At 38.9% G+C, this 19,590-nt stretch overlaps 1 protein-coding gene across 2 annotated transcripts in view; it reads right to left on the bottom strand.

Moving 5' to 3' along the window:
- Positions 1-18,714, bottom strand: part of MPP3 (MAGUK p55 scaffold protein 3) — a 98,230-nt gene extending 79,516 nt beyond the window's left edge. Inside the window, exons 1-5 of one of the 2 annotated variants that reach the window (XM_034415416.3) lie at positions 18,366-18,714; positions 8,235-8,340; positions 6,499-6,617; positions 2,591-2,668; positions 563-643 (exon numbers count right to left, since the gene is read on the bottom strand). In XM_034415416.3, coding sequence (XP_034271307.1) covers positions 563-643; positions 2,591-2,668; positions 6,499-6,617; positions 8,235-8,259 — 303 coding nt within the window. In that variant the 5' untranslated portion in view covers positions 8,260-8,340; positions 18,366-18,714. The remainder of the gene's footprint in view (positions 1-562; positions 644-2,590; positions 2,669-6,498; positions 6,618-8,234; positions 8,341-18,365) is intronic. The other variant, XM_087893955.1, reaches the window with a different exon arrangement.
- Positions 18,715-19,590: the final 876 nt, after the last annotated feature.

Raw genomic sequence — 19,590 nt, 5'->3', positions numbered from 1 at the left:
TCATAAATATATGTTAGTTGCCAAGGGTCAGAATTTTGATCATGTGATCATGGGGATGCTACAATGGTCATAATTGTGAAAAATGATCATAAGTCACTTTTTTCAGTGCTATTGCAACCTTGAACCAGTCACTAAATGAATGGTTGTAAATTGAGGACTACCTGTAATCTGGAATTTAAAACTTAGTCTCTTTCTCACACCCCCTACTACAAGCATAATTATCATTCTCAACCAGTCCTCTGATGCCCATACTATGGGCCAAATATTAATTCCAATCAATTTCTTTATGGCTGAATACTGTAAACATTTTATTCTTAATCCGTTCTCACTTACTAGGAATGTCATCCTCACAGCAGGAAGAGGATTAAAAAAAATCTTCTGAAAATCCTGTGAAATTGTGCAGCAGGAATCAGTTTTCGCCTGTTACATGTTAAGTGATGGCAAATGTCTAACACGGATAAAAAGATGACTAAAGCCACAGTTCCCACTCTTAATACCCAAAGGACCTGAATGCTTGCACCAGCAGCCCTTCCTTGAGCTACAGATAAGAAAAGCTTTTTACCCTGAGATGAGGAGTTGAGAGCAGCTGAAGCAGTTCCTTTTCATCATTATTCATCGGTGCAGTCTGCAATTCTTCCATCACCTTAACAAAAAGAATAAGAAAAAAGAGAGAGGAAAAGAGAGAAATTCACACACAAACAAAACAGACAAGACAACAAATGCTTTTCTGATCTTACTTTCAGTGATTTGTTTGCTAATTTTAGGATCACACTCTAGAAAAGGACGTATGTCCAGAGCAGAAGTCCTAGAATGTATCAGAATTACAGAAAAACAGAGTTAAAAAGGACCTGGGATGTTTTCAAGTCCAATCCTCATATCATCCTATAAACATACATAGAATTAAAAAGGACCAGAGAAACACAATAGAGCTGACTTGTACCAAATATTGGAAGCAGGCCTACTGCAATAAAGCAATTACTTCCAGCAATCTCCATTTATAAATGTTTCACTGATATTCTAAGAATGCCAAAGTCCAAAAACCAAGAATGACATACTGGGGTTCTTCTAAGTCAGGGGCAGGGGCGCCTTTCAAAACCTGTCGCTACCGGTTTGCTCACAGGCGTGCTCGCACACACACATGTGATGCTTCTGCACAGCCCGGGAGGATGGGCGGAGCCTCCCACTGCCACCGCTACAGGTTCACCCAATCCAGGGATCAGACGAACCAGTAGCAACCCACCACTGGCCAGAGGTGTCAAACTTGATTTCATTGAGGGCTGCATCAGGGTTGTGTTTGACCTCGGGAGGAGGGGGCTGGGGGGCACGGCCAGGGTGGGTGTGGCCAGCTCAATGTTTTCAACTGCAACAGGCTCCTGCAGCTCTCTGCCAGTGAAAACAGAGCTCAGTGGGCCACACGCAGCCCTTCCGAGTTCTGTTTTCACTGGCAGAGGCACCATGGGCCAGTCCTTCACTGTTTCCAGGGTGGCCCAGCAGGCCACATCTAAGCACCTTGAGTTTGACACCCTTGTTCTAAGCAGTTTCCTTTATTGTCACTCATTTACAGACAGAAATCTTGCCAAACTAAAGAAGATTACTTACTCCATTAAACATATACTCTGAGAACACCTAAGGAAAAGCTGTTTTAACTCTCTCCCACACAAACTATCTAAACTTCTCTGCCTTTTGCTCCTCTGGAATGCCCTCCTTTCTTCCTGGGAATCCAGACTACATTCCACCATTAAACCCAGCGCTTTGCTTCATGGGTGGGTGATAGCAGCCCAATGTTCCTCTGCCTAGAAAAAGGCATAAGTGAACTGAAGGTGGTTGAGTTCATCCTTGAGATCCATAAAGGACAACTGAGAGCAGTCTCACTAGTTTGTCTTTTGATTCATGCTTGTTTAGACCAGTCACTTTCCCTAGGAAAACCTTTTTTGTGGGGAGACAAAGTCTTCCGTACTTCCAGGCATGTTGTGAGAGCATTACCCACAACATGGTCTCAGAATTTCAAGATAGTCATCCAGTCAAAAAAAAAAAGAAAATGGCAATGTCTGGATTTACTTCCTGACTGGCAACATCATGTTCAGCCTTGCTGAAGAAAGCAGCATGCTGATATTTTCTGAAAATGCAGAATATTTTCTAATGCTGAGTTAAAATCCCTCACAAAGAAAGAGTGAAGAAGAATATAATGGATGTGCTATAATTTCTGAGAATTCCTCCACAGCCAATGCTATCTCACTAACAATTCAGAATAGGCCATTTTGTGGAAGCAGTTCAAAACTGATAAACAGCGGAGAGAGTGAGTCTAAACCTATCTATGCATCAGTTCCTCAATTCTAAATTGTGCAATCCAGCAATTTCCTTCAGCCCTAATATTAAGGCAAAGTGATCCAGAGAAGCCCTTCTCCCATTTGATGTGAAAAGAATCCCCACCAAATCTTTCATCCTGAAACCCCACAGCTGTCATCTAAAGCAATGTTTTTCAGCCTCGGCGAACACTTCAATGAAAATCAGAGTTCAGAGAAAAAATGGCAAATTAAAGACAACTCTTCATTCTGTTTCCGTCCCTTTGCCCTTTCCCAGATGAACTTACATCTTCAGCGAGAGCAGAGGCACTATGCAGTACTGGGACTGGACTGTGTTGTTCATAATGGCACAATTTTTCATGAATCTGAAACAGAGAACAGACAATATACACATGTACACACGTACAAAACATCCAGTGGTTAGAGCTATCTAAGAAACAGATCCTTTCAAGACAATGATTTATTTCAATCAAATGAAATATCCAACATGTGAGACTGTGGAAAAGAAAAGCTTGCTTCAATGTCTCATTTTAATCTCAGACAATCAGTTTTGAGAATCTATATGCTGGCTAGAACATAACAGTTTTTTGTTTTTTTTTAAATCTGTGTGGCTACAGCAGCATCTGCTGCCTGATGGCTCTTGCAATTTTTATTTTCATAGCACAGGATTCTTGCGGGATGAGATGGCAGGTCTGCAAAACTCTTTAGGTGGGAAAGCAGCAGATGCCAGGCTGGCCAGAAGTTATGGGAGTGGGAGAGGGGATCCCGTCTCTATGACTCAGTGCCTCTTTGAAAACAAGAAAAACCATATTCTGTCCCCAAAGCCAAAGATTTTATGAACAATCCTCCAGCGCCCCAGAGTTTCTCCATGAGTTAGGAGTTACCATGTATTTATTTATTTGAGATTTTTAAAAGTAATACAGAAAAATTAGTAACATATTATAAGGAATTGTATATTAATGGTTTTGAATTCTTTATTAATTCAGTTTAGGCCAATAAATAATATGGAATAATAACTGTAATACTGTATATATAATAATATATAATTGTAATTAAAATACAATGTAGAATTATAATGTAATTTTAATACAAATTGGTTAATTAATTGTATTTAATTTTAGTTAGGCTTAAAAAAATGCTGTATCCACTTAAAATTCACTCAAATGAAATTCTCATTCCGGGCTGTGACTACTTTCTGAACTGCAACCACCTGAAAACATCTGTACAAAAGGTTGTGTACCTCGACTCCTCATTAAAAGGATTATGTGTCAAAGTTCCCAGAATTTCTACCAGACTGTAATCTTATATATGCTAATCAAGGAGCTAAACATTTGATCAAGCATTTTGCCAATCCCATTTTAGTTCTATTCTTTGAATATTGATTACATTCCTTGAACTCTACATACTACACTGTTTGGTTTCTCACGAGTCCCTCAGTCTTTTCACTGAGCATTTCTCGGGCATGCCATAAAATTAATATTTTGTTTTACGGAGGAACAAATACATAATTTGGCTTCTGGGGACTATACAAAGAATTGTAAGAACTATGCACTGTTGGTATAGTATACAATAGTCCCCAGAAGATTGCACAAAATTTCTTAGCCAAACTGATCAGTGTTGAGACACAACAAGTTGCCTTTTGGATATTCTCTGATTGACCACAACCTGCGCTATGGCAATTATCTTGTGAATGGACTTGATCCCATGCGATGATTACTGTTTTGCAGGAAACCCACAGCATATTTTCCAGTTCCAAATTTGACTGTTTGAAAAAATCAACATCTCCTGTAACAATACATCACCCATAACCCATCCCAAAGAATTATAAATTTCTTAAAGGAGAACTATGCACTGCTGGTACAGTATAAATATCAACACAAGGCATTGATGCTTCAGAAACAGAATCCGTGTACTTATATTTCTTTTGAATTCACTGTTCCCTCCAAAAATGTTTCTGTCCATTGTTATTAACTGAAAATACAGTCCCCCAACTTCTGCAGAGAGCTTTGTAGACCATGTTATCAAAAAATAATATTAACAAACAAAATCTATATGTTCTAGTTTTTCTTTCCTTTCAAAGTGTGAGCAAAGACCCTGAATGCAAGCTTATCAAGCTTATTTCAAAGAGATTCAGTGTGTTTGTTTGTTTTTTAAAAAAAAAACACTTTTACAAGTAGATTCATTTCCATGAAACAGTTAAAAGTTCTTCAGCAATGTAACAGCCTTGTAAACAACTTCAGTGAACTTTTGATTTTACAGAGCTTGTTTAGCAAACTTGGCCATAACAGACAAAATTGAGGCATACTGCATGCTGGTGCACATGCATAAAATCCTGGTAGTCATTTTATATACAGATATTCCTTGGTTTACGACTGGTGGCTTAGCCACCTTACAAAATTATGACAGATCCTGAAAAAGTTCCGATGGCCACCCATCCCCTATAGGAGGGGTCCTCAAACTTGGCAGCTTTAAGACTTGTGGACTTCAACTCCCAGAATTCACCAGCATAGCATAGCTGGCCAGAGAATTCTGGGAGTTGAAGTCCACAAGTCTTAAAGCTGCCAAGTTTGAAGACCTCTGCCCTATAGCCACATGCCCAGATTTTCAAAACTCAGCAACTGGCCCACATTTACAGGGTTCTCTTTATCACCACCACCTCATTCACTTAACCACCGCTGCAAAAAAAGGTTGTAAAATAGAGTGTGTCATGTGATGGCACAATTAACAAACATGATGACTTTCAGACATAATTGTAAGTTCTAGTTGATGACTACCTATATACATGGCAGTTTATATATGTGTAAAATGTATAAAATACATGAAACACACATGCATAAAGGCCCACCTGGATTTAACAGACACTCTCACTTAATAGACATCCCCTCCTCCCATTAACCATTAAACCGTCCATTTAATTAGCACCTTTAAATCAGGAATTATTTCACTGATAAACTTTCATTCATTCCATCTGATATGCTAACAAAACATCTATGCGATTAGAACCAGAGGAATGATAAGAAAAAAAGCAACTGACTAGTTTCTCTTAATGTTTCATTCCTCTCAATTGCATTTTCCTTTTCATTCATTAATTATGCATTTGTTTTCAGGAGCTCAAGTTTCACTATTTTCAATTAAAAACCAGCTTTCTATGCCTACAACTTAAAGTGTTTTCCATCCAATTGACAGGTTATTTTCAGCAATTCTATCATGCGTGTGGCGTAAAAACACCAGCAAGTATTGAGGTTGTCAAGTTTCAATCAGATTGGATTAAGTATTCTTATTTTACAAGAAAAGTTAAATAGCCATAGCCTTTTATTTAAGAAGAACTTTCCAAATTGGTTTCTTCCATCTTTTTTTTTTTTTTGGTAACTTGTCGATGCTGTTGTAAATCATTTCAATTTCTCATCTCTTTAGAAAATGTTATTTACCATTCATGGTCATAAGAAACCAAACATGTTTTGTTTTCCAAATATTTCCAAATCCAATGCATAAAATCACTTGTGCATTCAAGCAGGAAATTGTATGTTGTGAAGTGGAAAGGTTTGCATTATTCATCTTTCACTGATTACATCCTAAGAACATCGGAAGAGCTTTAGACCAACTAAAGCTGTTTCTCCAGGGGTCATCAGAAGCTTCCCCAGGGATGGGATAGGGGTAATAAAAAAAAACCACCCCACAAATAGATCGTGACAACAATATAATTGAGGCCCAGCTCTTCTGTATGTGCACTCACATGATGCTCAATTGAGTGCTTGAGCATCATATGAGGGCTTTAACTGCAAAGTCCCCGTTGCCATCTTGAGCCTTATCACCACTATCCCAGATTCTGCTTATTATGGTCAATAGGCCACTAAGAAAATACACCACCATATTCTAAAAGTCTGATAGATTCTGGCAGTCTTAGTTTCCACCACTTTCTTATTACACCGCTCGACCCTAAATTATGTAAAATCTTTACTATTAATAAGCCAACAAAAGGCCACGGCCTGAGTGAAAACTCAAAGAATGCCAAGCCTTTGAGGAACTATGGAATGCATGTTGTGGGTATTTACAAAACTTTATGTGTGCTCAGAAACATGCTCTGCAGCATATTCACACATCACAATGTTCAGTTTTGAGCCCCAAGTTTGAATATCAGGCAAAGAGGAAAACTAGGAAGCTAACAGAAAGATTTTCTCTACAGAAAAATATTTACTTTCATTAAGCAGCTGAGGCTTCTCTCACTAAAAATGTCTCTCAGGAATACCATCTCCTCCTTATGATTGGAGTCAGGCCTCAGCTGTGAGGTCAGGAGGGCAAGCGTCTCATGCAAACCTAAAGGATCAATATAAAAGGGACTGGTCAGAATGCCCATGATCAAATTGTAAAATAGCATTTTACAGAAGCTTTATCTGTCCCAAAGAAGGACTTCACAATATTACTTTGAAATATCAGCTTAAAGCCAGAAAATTGGAAGAAAGAAATCCCTTAAAGCAGTGTCTCTCAAACTTTCAACTTTAAAATGTCTGGACTTCAACTCCCAGAATTCCTTAAAGTTTACTTTTCACATTTCTGATGGAGGTTCCAGTTCCAGTTCAAAATCCAAATTTTAATTTATTGGACAAGACTGTCCAAGTCTGATGCTAGGTTGTTCTCTGTCTTGTTTTTTCTCTCCCATAAGCCAAACAACATGGATGATAGAAAAGGTACTTTCCATCCTGAGGCCTATTCTTAGAATTCCATCTCTTCAGGAAAATTGCTTAGGATGTTCTACTATTATTTTGGTATCAAGGCTTTCAAGAATCCTTTTCTTTGTAGATTGTGCATTTTTTATTTATTCCACATAATATAAGATTGCTTTTAGCAACCAATTCCAGCTGCTTCACTTATCTGATTATCTTTACTTATACACCATTTTTTGTATATGTAAGTTCAGAGCGCCACACCAGAAGGATCAGAGTCAAAATGGGACAGATAAGGGGAAAAAAGGAAGGATTGGTTGAAAACTATTCCAAATCTATGCAAATGGCTTCTTACAATGGGAGTGACGTATCTCAAGGAGAACCAGCCTTAAGCACCGTGTACCTCCTTGAATGCCGGACATCAGCTGGAAAAGCAAACTGGAGTCAAGAGAAAGGCAGAACTTCACTGTTCTTAGAATAGGTATTAGTAACTTCTGGGCTGGACCCATCACTGTCTTGATCCCATGCAATGCCATAGCTTCCAAAATATAAACATCTTAAAATATGGTATAAAAAAGTGAAGCACATAAAACAAAATCAATTGATTATATTTATTTTACCTTGGAAGTTACCATCTGATGAGAGTTTTCCAAACTTGAGAATTTCAAGATCTGTGGACCTCAAGCTCCCAGAATTCCCAAACCAGTTTGGCTGGCTGCAGAATTCTGGGGGTTAAAGTTCACACATTTTAAAGTGCCAAGTTTGAAAAACACTAGTAGCATGGTAGATGTGGCCACCTTGTCAATTACTATAACCCCTCTTTCCAAGACTATAACAACTCTAAATCTGATATATTTTGAGTGACTACATCTTCCAAACATCCATTGGGAATTCTGTCCCAATTTAGTTGTACTAAATTGGGACAATTTAGTTGTACTAAATTGGGTCACCAGATCAGGGGAAACTGATTTATAATCTGAAAAAGAAATGGCCAAAGGGTACCGCTTTTTGTTTTTTTTTTCACATTTTACATTGGTTTACTGAGTTTCAGTTTCCTTTTGTTGTTAACACAGTAGCTTTGTTTTTTTATTATCAACTGATTATAAACTACTGCATGAGTTTAGATCAGTAAATAAATAGCACTAGAAACTGGCTTATCTTTAAAGCCTTCTAGACCTCCAGTTCCATGTAAGATCATTATAGAAAAGCACATTTTCTAAAACATAAACCAAGAATGATATCATGATTAAGATAGCAGAAATTCTAATACCTGAATCTTCAGATAGGACGGGCATGGTATGTTTCTTGCTCACTACCTACAGATCCACGTGTTCAATCCACCTTCAACAGCTATAATTTCCACACCAACAGAATGCCTGGAATCAAAGAAAAGACAACACTGTTTTCTTGACAGTTTTAAAGTATGTTAAAATGCGTGCTTTCTAAACTCAATTACAGAGAGAATGATCTCTAATTTGGTTATAATATGGCTTCATTGCCTCTGCTGTTTGGAGCAATTATTAATAATGGTTGGTAGAAAAAGACAAATTGACCCAAACTGAAAGAAAGGATGGAAGTGATCAGAAGACAGTCACATAATTGTGGAGAGAGAGATCTGAATTAAAAATGGGTAAAGTCATCTGAATTCACAACTACATAAATACGTTCCACATTTGCAGGTATCAAAAAGCTTAATGCAAACATGCAATTTCATGACTCTCCCAGAAGCATCTCATATAATCCTATCATGTAAAGGAATCCTGGGCCAACGAGGCTTTCATCTCAAACAGTGGTTCTCAACCCTGAGCAACTTTAAGAAGTGTGGATTTCAGCTCCCAGAATTCTGCTTCTTAAAGTTACTGAGTTTGAGAAGTATTAGTCTAAACCACTGTCAAAGTCTACCCCTGCACTCCTACCCATCAAAACCTTTCTATTCTTCATCTAGTATTATCAATATCATAACAAGCCTGCTTCATGGATTGGCTTATGCAACAAAACACAGCAGAGTTAATTTCAATGTATGGATTAGTAAAAAATGCTGTTAATTTAAAATAAAACAGTGAAATATTCCAGTTTTTCTCTAGCCAAATTGGAAAACAGGGTAGTCCACAAATCTTTAGACAAAGCACATTGGCAGGCAATGTTTTGCTCTGCACTAAACATGTGCAGCCATTATTGATCAACCTGTGTTCCTCAGTTAACATGAGCACACTTTCCAAAAACTGCACTTTTTTATCATTGAGGGGGAAAATAGTTTCCTTTTCAATATTGGACCCCTGTAATTTGGTAAGTTAAGCATCATCTACTGATCCAAAAGACATTTCCCACTCTCAGTATATATTTACTGAACAATCTGATGAAAGCAATGCAAATTGCAATAGACATACTGTCTAATAAGTAGGCTGCATTCAATGCGCACCCAGCTACATGGAAATAAATTCTGCTGGATTTAAAGCTATCCCAGGCTGGGCACACCAGCTACGTTAAGCCACAATGAGATTGGTTTTATTTTGATTTACCATCTTAAGTAAAGTCAGCCATTGTCACTTGCAAACCATTGTGTGCAGAAATAAATGACTTGTTGCACTTAGAGGCTGTCTGTCTTTTTCTTTGGCTTTGGAGGTCCATAGGGGATGTAAATTAATATATATTTCCCTTTATTTATATAAATAACTCAAGACAGCAAACAGACCTCATACTCATTCCTCTTCGTATTTTTCTCACAAGAACCCTGTGAGATGAGTTGGTCTGAGAGAGATTGACTGATCCGAGGTAACCTACCTGGCTTTCATGCCTAAAGTGGGACTAGAATTCACAAGTCTCCTGGCATTTATCCTGGTGCTTTTAACCACTAGTCCTGTAATGATCTGACTGGAATAAGCAGAAACATTTTTAAAACTATTTTGGGGATGCAGGTAGGGGAATATTTAAGAGTTTTGTCCATTAACTTTCCCTGATGGGAAAAATCAGCCCATTTGGGAGGGAGATAAGATTTGGGAGGGGGGAATATGAAATGACAGCCTTGACCCCTCTGCAAGTGTTAAGGCACCATGTTGTCCTGGAAAATGCTATCCAAATTCATGGCATTTCATCAAAATGCTGGCATGATGGTGTTTTGGACTACAAAGGGGGTGTTGAAGGACCTTGGATAATCCATCTCTGGGTAAGGACAAGCACCCCTTGCAAAAGCATGCCCATATAAATATTTGTTTCTTAAGTCCTTGCCTTCAAGATTCAGTTTCTTATCTGCTCACCTAGAAATAGCTGCAACTCAAAGGATATTGAGCTGTCCATTTTGCATAGTATGAAAGAACTGTACCATTTGTTGACCTCTATGCTTCTGCATCACTTTATCCTTTTCTGCTGTGCCAGCTGTGCCTCTGGATTGACTATTGATCCTGATCATCTTGAAGAGCCTTTTTCCCCATCTGCTTAATATTATCTTTTTCAACAGGGTATTCTTCACCCGTGTCACTATAGAGCACAGAGTGGGGTGTCACAAGTGCTTACCACAGTTGTTGGAGAAGGGGGAAAAAAACCTCTACTCCTTCCTATAGCTGATTAAACCCATTTGAGATAATTGGCCAGAACTTTAAGAAAACCACATGCTGTGAAGAAGTTTATGAAGTGAAGCAAGAAAGTTCTGCACATTTGTTTTCATGTCTCAGCCTTCTCATCAGTTAAATCTGCACAACACATTACAGTAAACTATGTGGAAATGGGATTGGGCAGTCTATGATTCATCATGTTGTTGGCCACTCGCTGTATTAACATAGTGTGTGAATTTGATTGTGAGTCATAATATATAATTCCTTTGGTTTGGCTATAGCATGCTTATGGGAACATAGTAATTAAATTGTTTACCCTGGTTTTCAGTTTAGAATGCTGTATGCACTACAGCTGGACATGTAAAGTGTGGCAGTTGTGAACAGAGGTTGAATAACAATAATACTATTGTGCACTCTTGTCCATAAGTCATTGCACTGATGGCTATCTTGTGATGAGACAACAACACCAGCACTGACTGTCAAGCTAAGATATTTATCAGGTAATTGTAAGCAACTCATGTAGGAAAGTTCAATAACTTAATGTATTTCTCTGAATTTTCTCTGCTGGAGTCATAGTGTGTATAATTCCTAGAGCATCAAGGATTTTAGGTAAGTCTACATTTATTCCATGAGAGAAAATTTTCATGAAATCTGGCCTTCCCCAACCTTATTGTAATTTATTCTCCCCACACATTGGAAGGGTGCCAAGTCAGGAAAGGCTGATAAATAATTTGTACAGGTACTTTTTGTTTAGCAACCGCCCCGTTTAGAGACCATTCATAGTTATAATGGTGATGAAAAAGTGTCTTTGCAATTAATCCTCACATTCATGACTTTTGCTGGTCTGTAAAACAAAGGAAAGCTGAAGTAAGATCATAAACATGGTTACAGTTTCAACACTTCACTTAACAACCAAGTTGCCGGTCCCAGTTGTGGTTTCTAAATGAGGATTACCTGTAGTTAAATTGCCGGCATTATACATAGTTACAACCCTAACTGAATCTAGTAAACGCTGACTTAAGTCGTGACAGTCATAAAACAAGCATCTTAGTCATTAAATGAGCCCACTGTTTATTATGGGATTTTTTTCCCCAGAAATCAGAAATAAATGCTGGTTTCTGGCAAAAATGTCATAAACCACCGTCTCTTGATCCTAGGGTGTTGCAAACAGCCATAAATATGGGGCCTTTTGCTGAGCAGCAAAATGTGGTCACATGATCGTGGCAGGATCCCAACATTGGATCCTCAAAGCTGGGCCCTTTGCAGCAGGAGGGGATCTGTCAAAACTTCAACTGGTTGCTAAGCAACTACTCGTAAGTCAAGACTACCTGTATTATCTTTTAATGTTGCGTTAGCAAGGTTTTGAAGCTGAGCACAATACTTGCTATCCATACTAACATATTCTGCTTGAGATAAGATGACCATTTTAAATTTCTTTTGATTCAAACTTGATATCTATCTATCTATTTATGAATATATTCACATAGGTTTTAGATATATATATATATTTTGCAACAATGTGGAAGGAGTGCACCACCGCCAATAATGTTTTTCATCTTTCCACTGAAACCTTTAACCCTGGAATTCCCAAGTGGCACCCCATTCAAGTAAACCCTACTTAACTTCAAAGCCCCGAAAGCTCGGCCAGATTCCACCCCATGCTCAGATAGTATCATCCTAGTTTGATCCCATTTGGAAAATTAGGATGTTGCACAGGAAAAAAAAATCCCAACCTTGTTAAAATAAGCACTTCTTCTTATAGTTGCTGCAAATGCAGCAGTTTTAGGCAGAATTCCTCTGCCATTAGTCACTGAACTGTACCTTCTAATATAATCATCCTATGTGAAAAATAAAGGTAGTGAGGGTTGCTTTTTACAGCTCCCTCTTCCATCTACTTATTTCACCTCTACCTAACTGGGAAGGATAATGTGAAGAGTTTGTGGAAACAAGGTGGAAAAGGCCATGTTTTCGGCCAACAATCCAAGCTCTCCAGATATGTGAAGGGAAAAAAGCTCATTGCCATTCAGGATGACAGTGGGAAGATCTTTGGGGAAATTATTCCTCTGTAAATTTTAATTTCATTCCATCACAGGGTCCATGGAACGCTGTTCCTGGAATATGTAAAATACTCAACATATATCTTGATCTAACAAATCCATCAGGCACATTGCTACAGAAAAAAGTAACTGCAAACCTAATTTCACAGGACAATCAAATACGTACATAATAGCCCACACCTACGTAGATATTCATGGCCACCAGAGACAAATTTATAATATATAACTAGACATCCAGGAATTTTGTAGCCTCACTCTTTCCATTATGATGGAGAGTTCTAATTTTAAAAAGTCCTGAGTTTGACACAGATAATTTCCAACATAATTTCCACGCTGTTTTTTTATTAAGACTATAGTTACCAGATCTGAGGTTTAAGACTCAAGCCATCCCCTAAATTCTATCAAAGAGCTCTCCTCTGCTACCTACTGGTCATCCTGGATTTTGGCAGCCAAGATTACAGGTTACCACAAACAACATGACCTCTTTGTAAAGCATTGGCTGAAATGAAATTGCAAGCAACAAAAACAGTGGACGAGGGGCTAATAGCAACACACATGCCTTGCAGGCAGAAGATCTTCTTGGCCATCTCATTAAAAACTAGATAGCCTATTAAATGAATGACCTCTTGCTTCAGACTGTAGAAAGCTGCAGCCAACTGATACGTAATAAGGGGTAGGATGAACTAATAGGCTGACTTGGGAGAAGGCTGCTTCTTATGCTCCAATTAACCACTGCAATCTACCTCATCTATTTTACCTAAACCATCCCAAAATTGAAAAATGCAAAAATGAAATGGTACAATTAGAAGTTTTTTTTTTAAAAAACCCAGTTGGGGACTCCCGTTTTATTGTGTGTTGAAGCCAGTTAAGCAATTATGCTTTGCAGCTTTGCAGCTTTATGAATTTGGCCAATTTATCCAGAAAGCCCTGGTTAACTAATCCATAGTTTAGCAAAATAATGCAATCACAGTTTCCCTTCAAATGTTGTACTATAAGCAGGAAAAAAGCAATGCACAAGCAGGACAGTTAAGCAAAGCTTTGAAGCAGCATGACTCAGATGCAAGTACAACTCAAATGATGTGTACACTATTTGCTTATGCCTTCTTTAATGGGTTTACAGATGCAGCTCAGATATCTTCATCATTCATCCTGCTGTGTTGGTACAGTATTTGAATAGATTGTTGCATTCTCTCCCCTGCAATCTCATCCTAAAATGTTTTGCAGTTTAAAATAATAATGTAAGCACATATCAGGGTGGATAAAAACCAATGATTTTTTTTAAAAAAATCAAAAAAATCAGATTTTTTTGATTTAAATCGGATTTTTTTTATTTTTATCGAATTTATTTTAATAAAAAACTTTTGGGGTAAAAATCTATCGTAAGATAGTTTTCTATTTAAGATACATAAATAATTTAGTTTATTCAGCATGAAATGGAGCTTAGTTATGTAGCATGAGGCTGTATATTCTGCAACACTGGGACTATCGGTGAGTCAACAGTGGGTCAAAGGAGTAGCAGAGATGACAGTTGCTCTTTAAAAATTATGATTTAAATCGAGTTGATTTAAATCAAGCCTTTTTACTAGTGATTTAAATCATGATTTAAATTGTGATTTAAATAAACTCGATTTAAATCAAATCCACCCTGGCACATATACAACAAATTAAATAATATTTAATTTCAGCAACCACTAGCTCAATTCAAGGTGCTGGCCACCACCTAAAGGGTCTTTTACAGTTTGAGTCTATCTTTGAGACTATCTGCATCGGTTGGAAAATGTCCGTCCAATATATATTGACAGGACAGAAATGCTTCAGATTACCATACCCTGCAATTTAGGGAGACTGGTTCAGGAAGGGTGGCCAAGAAATCTTGCAAGTGCACAAATTATTGTATACATAAATAAAAACTGAAAACCATTTAGTAGGGCAAAAAGAACCATTTATACAAGGATGTCCTGGATATGACTTTCAAGAGATATTTTAAAAAATGTAATTTATACCAATTTACACATGTCAGGTGGGGGAGGCATTCCAAAATGTAGAAGCCCCCACAGAGAAGCCCAAGATGCCATAAGACAAGGTAACCCAATCCTCTTGGGCCAATATTCCCCATCTCCAATCTCTGTTAGTCTCATGCTCTATTTAAGGACCAGATCAAAAAATAAAATTGGCCCCTGAGAAAGGCAATGGGGAGAGCTGGGAATGACACTATAACATTATGCTTGGTACTCTAACCTCCATCTTTTCTCTCATTAATGCAACACTTTTGGAGAATTGAACTTCTCTGCCTCAATCAGAGACTGACAGAAACTGACAGACAGTAAGACTGTCTCTGACTGAGAGAGAGAAGTTCAACTCTCGAAAAGTGTTGCCTTTATGATAGAAAAGATGGAGGTAGAGTACCAAGCATAATGTACTACTGAACTTCTATGGTGCCCATCTTCTCAAGATGAGTCTAGGCAGCTTGAGCTTCTAAACAAAGTTAGTTATAAACCAAACAAGATTAAGAAAACGAGAAGATGGATGGGCAATACAAGCTATTTAGAGGAAGAGAAAGTTTAAAGAGAAAGGGCAAGCAAACTAACCAACAGAAAGGAAAGAACAAGCGGAAAACAGAAAAAAGGAAAAACAGCACATCTCATTTCTACCACTATCATCCTTTGTACCTTACTGTATCTTTCTGCCCTGGAAAACTATCCACCCTTTTGTTATATCCATAAACTGCTTCATTTAGTGGTAGTTCCTGACTTATGACTATTTGCTTACTGACCACTTGAAGTTAACATTCAAAATTATGACAGACACTCCCACCGCCCAAAATAGCTACTTACAACTCAGTTTTGGTTATGGCCACTACTGTAGCCTTGTGGTCACATTCACAAAATTAAGGTAGATTTGCCTATCTCCTCCCCACACACTCCTTGTGGCATCTTACAGTCTACTTAATACTCATGGCAGGTAATTCAGGTTCAGCCAAGAGCACTACATTATGTGCATACAAAAGTTCACAATCATAAAGTACATTTATTCATAAATGTAGTAAACCAACTGGACATTGCAGATCAATTGTTTGACTTCCAACTCAGTGTTGAACCATTTCCTGAAGATTCCACTTTTTCATGCTTTAGTTGTTCATTAAGTTTTATTCATGCTGACTGGGAATTCTGGGAGGCAAAGTCCATATCCCATAAAATTTGAAAAATAAAATTTGGTTTAGTTCCATCATATATTTTTCCTACCACTTTCAGCAACAAACCTTCACTTCCATATTAACGCAAAAATTTCCATATCTCATGCCTATTCACATTATCATAAGCTTTTTGGGTGTACAATAAACTCTATTTCTTACCTCAATGTTTTGCAGAGTAGCAAAAATCTGCTCTCTAAGCTTTCTGGCCACCATAATTATACTTCTCATATTTTATTACTATCATGTCTTATATGCTTTTGGTCAAAGTTCTCCCAAAATGTTTCCCAAACCCTTAATAAACTAATTTCTCACAGTTTTTGTATTCACTCTTGCTATCTTTCTTTTTTTACAGGGAACAATAATGCATTTCCCCCCAATCCTTAGTAAATTCAGTCTGTACACATTAAATAAATACAGCAAATCCATGAGCAAATTACATTTATCTTTTATCCTTTCTTCAATTACAGTATCTATATCTGCAGCCTTATTTTTTTTTTCTGGGCATTTTTTTTCTGGGCATTTCAATTCTACTTGTTGATGTATCAATATTGTTCTCTAAAGTTCCCCTTCTAGCATTTCCTCACTTCTGTTTCATTCTAAATCATTACTTTTTAATGTTTAATTCCATTCACTCTGCTAGAAGTTGTTGAGTTACTCCATACCATTATTTAGAAATGCTACGTGAAAGCATGGTTTTCTCTCTAATTTTATTATGTTCAGAGTGGCCAATGAGGGTATACAAGAGCAGTGTTTGTATGACAGGTTTAACCAGATCAATTAAAGGTCTACTGGCTGAATTTGCCAAATATGTAAAATTGGGGTGAGTCTTCACTCTATTTTATGAATGGGGAATTTATAAACCCAACCAGTTTCAGAAACAGGGGTGCTGGGAGTCAGGGAGCGAAGAAAGGAAGGAAGGAAGGAAGGAAGGAAGGAAGGAAGGAAGGAAGGAAGGAAGGAAGGAAGGGGATGGAGGGGGAAGAATATGTAATCCAGTGTTTTGTGCAAATCACAGTATGGAATGAATCTATAATCAAACTGCACAAAAGCAATCCATGCAAACTTCAACAAGGAGATATATTTTTTCCTTTCTTTGCCTCTTCATTTATTGCAGTTTACTTGGTTAAAATGTTTTCAATGAAACACATTTTCCTCAATTTAGGTCCCTGTATATATGCTGAACAGTAGCCAGGATGCCTAGCTGGGAATGATGAGAGCTATAATCCAACCTGGATGAAGAACCTTGGTGGCACAGCAGACTAAAGCACTGTTAAGTAACAACAGCTGCCTGCAATTACTGTAAGTTCAAATCTCACCAGGCTCAAGGTTGACTCAGCCTTCCATCCTTTAGAGGTAGGTAAAATGAGGACCCAGATTGTGGGGGCAATAAGCTGACTTTGTATAAAAAAAAGAACACCGCTTGTGGGGAGGGGCGAAAGCCCTACTAAGCAGGTATATACAAAAGTATGAAGGCTATTGCTTAACGCACTGTAAGCTGCCCTGAGTCTCCAGAAAAGGGCGGCATATAAAAATCGAACCAATAAAAATAAAAATCGAACCAATAAAAGAAAGTCAGAAAAATATGAATGTTATCTTTGTTGAAAGGCTTAACTTTATCTTTCCAGAACTTCAAGGCTTTTCCCTCAGTCAGTGTTTCTTAATCTCAGCAATTTCAAGATGTGTGGACTTCAGTTCCCCAAATTCCCCAGCCAGCATGCAAGGACCCAAGCATGATGTATGGAGAATTTTAGGATGTGAAGTACCCACATCTAAAACTGTTGAGATGAAAAACACCACCTTAAGTCATGATGAAATAATACATATGAGCAGGTGCAGAGTGCATTTCCTGGAAGGTGGGCAGGAAACCATAATAGATCTGACATAAAACAAACAACACACATTTATTATCAAATTAAATACTGATTTCAGCCTTTCGTTTTGCACTGCAGAAACCGGGATAATCAGCAGAAGACAGCAAAGAAACAAACAAACATTTATTTCTATTAGTGGTTGCCCGGATGTTTGCAGCCCTCCCCCAGGATCCGTTTCGTTTCAGAGTTCACATCACCCCGAAAAGCGAATGTTTATCTGAACCAGAGCGCGGACACTCTGCTCGCCCAGCTGGACGGGAGAGCATCATAAAAGCGCATCAGGACCAGGAAGCACCTCCGAGGAGGCGACTGTAGTCTTTCGCTTCACTAAGGAAGCAAGCTTCCCAAGTAGCCCCTCGCCTCTACATGACAAAAGGAGCTTCCCGGCCAAAGCAGAAAACACGATCCGCGGCAAGTACAGCATCTCTAAAGCGAAGCAGAGATTTTTCCCGTCGCCACGAACATCCTCTCTTCTCCTCTCCTTTCCCAGCTTGACAAATTAAGTCTCCCTCGCTAGGCAAGGCAACGGGAAAGAGGTCGTAGCCAGGAGGAGGCGGGTTGCCTTTGTGGTTCACGCAAAAGCGAAGCCCGAGGGAGGAGATCCAAGGGCGCTAGAAGATGCGCGCGCGCATCCTCCCCTCCCGGCCAACTCCGGCCTGGTCAGCTCGCCGTGGCCGCCGCCTGGCAGCCTCGCTTGCCTGCACACCCGCCCCGATCCCACTGCAATGTTACCCGTAGGAGGAGCGACGATCCGCGCTCGCTTGCTTGGGGCCCCCTTCCTCCGTGTCACTTTGGGTGGCGCCCGGCCGCTGCCAGCAGCTCTCGCTGGGCTTCTCGTCTCGTGGGGCGCGCCTCGCTCATGCGCTTCGCGGAGGTACTTGCGCGCTGTGTGCGTGGAAGAATAGGCAACCCCCCCTCCCGGGTATGGCCCTCCCCCTTTTGTTCTACGCCGGGTGGAGAGCGCCGGCCACGCAGCCTCTGCTCGACCTTTCTAGCTCTCCCTGCCCTCGGGAGTCGCGCCTCCAATCGGTCAAAACAGATTCGCCGCTCGCCAAGCAAGCGCCTTCCTCTGTGGGAGGGTGATAGCACTGGAAATACTGTATTCTTTAGCGGCAGTCCCACGCACGCTTACCTGGGAATCACCCTCATTGAACACGATGGGATATACTTCCGAGTCAAGTCCACATATGGTTGCGATTTACGGTTCTGATTTAGAGTTTGGAGGCTAATTGTTTTCTTCCTTCCCTTTCAATTCTTCCTTCCTTCCTTCCTTCCTTCCTTCCTTCCTTCCTTCCTTCCTTCCTTCCTTCCTGGCTTTTTGCTCCTTCATCTCTGCATTTCACTTTCTCCTCTTTATAAAATAGACTGAAGTCTCTGGCCAAGATTAGGGATAGAGAGATGGGACGTCTTCCCACTCAGTTTATCATCCTCAACAGAAACAGGTTTGTCTAGCAGCCATTCAAACTAAGTGACTTAATGACTTAATGAATCCCCTTGACATGAAAACAAGAAAAACCTATAGCATTTTTCCTTTCAAGACAAGCTCAACAGTCCTCAACAATCTGATATCCTCCAGGTATGTTTAGTATGGTTCCCTCTACAACCAGTTGTGATAAGAAGGTTGGAGACTAGTTTTTGTTCTTATACCATAGTATTGATGTTAAAAGTTGATGTGTAATTGATATTTTATCTATGTACACAGAGAGAGGGAGACACTGACTTGTTTAAAACTATATTTATTTGATCTCCAGTTTTAAAAATTCTAGCAACTTACTGTTAATAGCCTGTGTGATTTTTCTCCTTTTTCCACTAAAAATAAACACAACTTCATTAGTAAATGTATTTTTAAAAGTAGCTTTAAAGGTTTTTCTGGGCTACTGGGGAAAGGTGTAGTCCTGAAATTCCATACCACATATGTATGGAAAATTAATAAATCAACTGAACCCACTGTACAACT

Source organism: Pantherophis guttatus, chromosome 4 (assembly GCF_059756535.1).
Source record: "Pantherophis guttatus breed Tessera chromosome 4, ASM5975653v1, whole genome shotgun sequence".
In the NCBI taxonomy this organism is placed as follows: Eukaryota; Metazoa; Chordata; class Lepidosauria; order Squamata; family Colubridae; genus Pantherophis; species Pantherophis guttatus.
The sequence above is the reverse complement of the archived record's forward strand: the minus strand, read 5'-3'. Positions and strand labels throughout refer to the sequence as shown.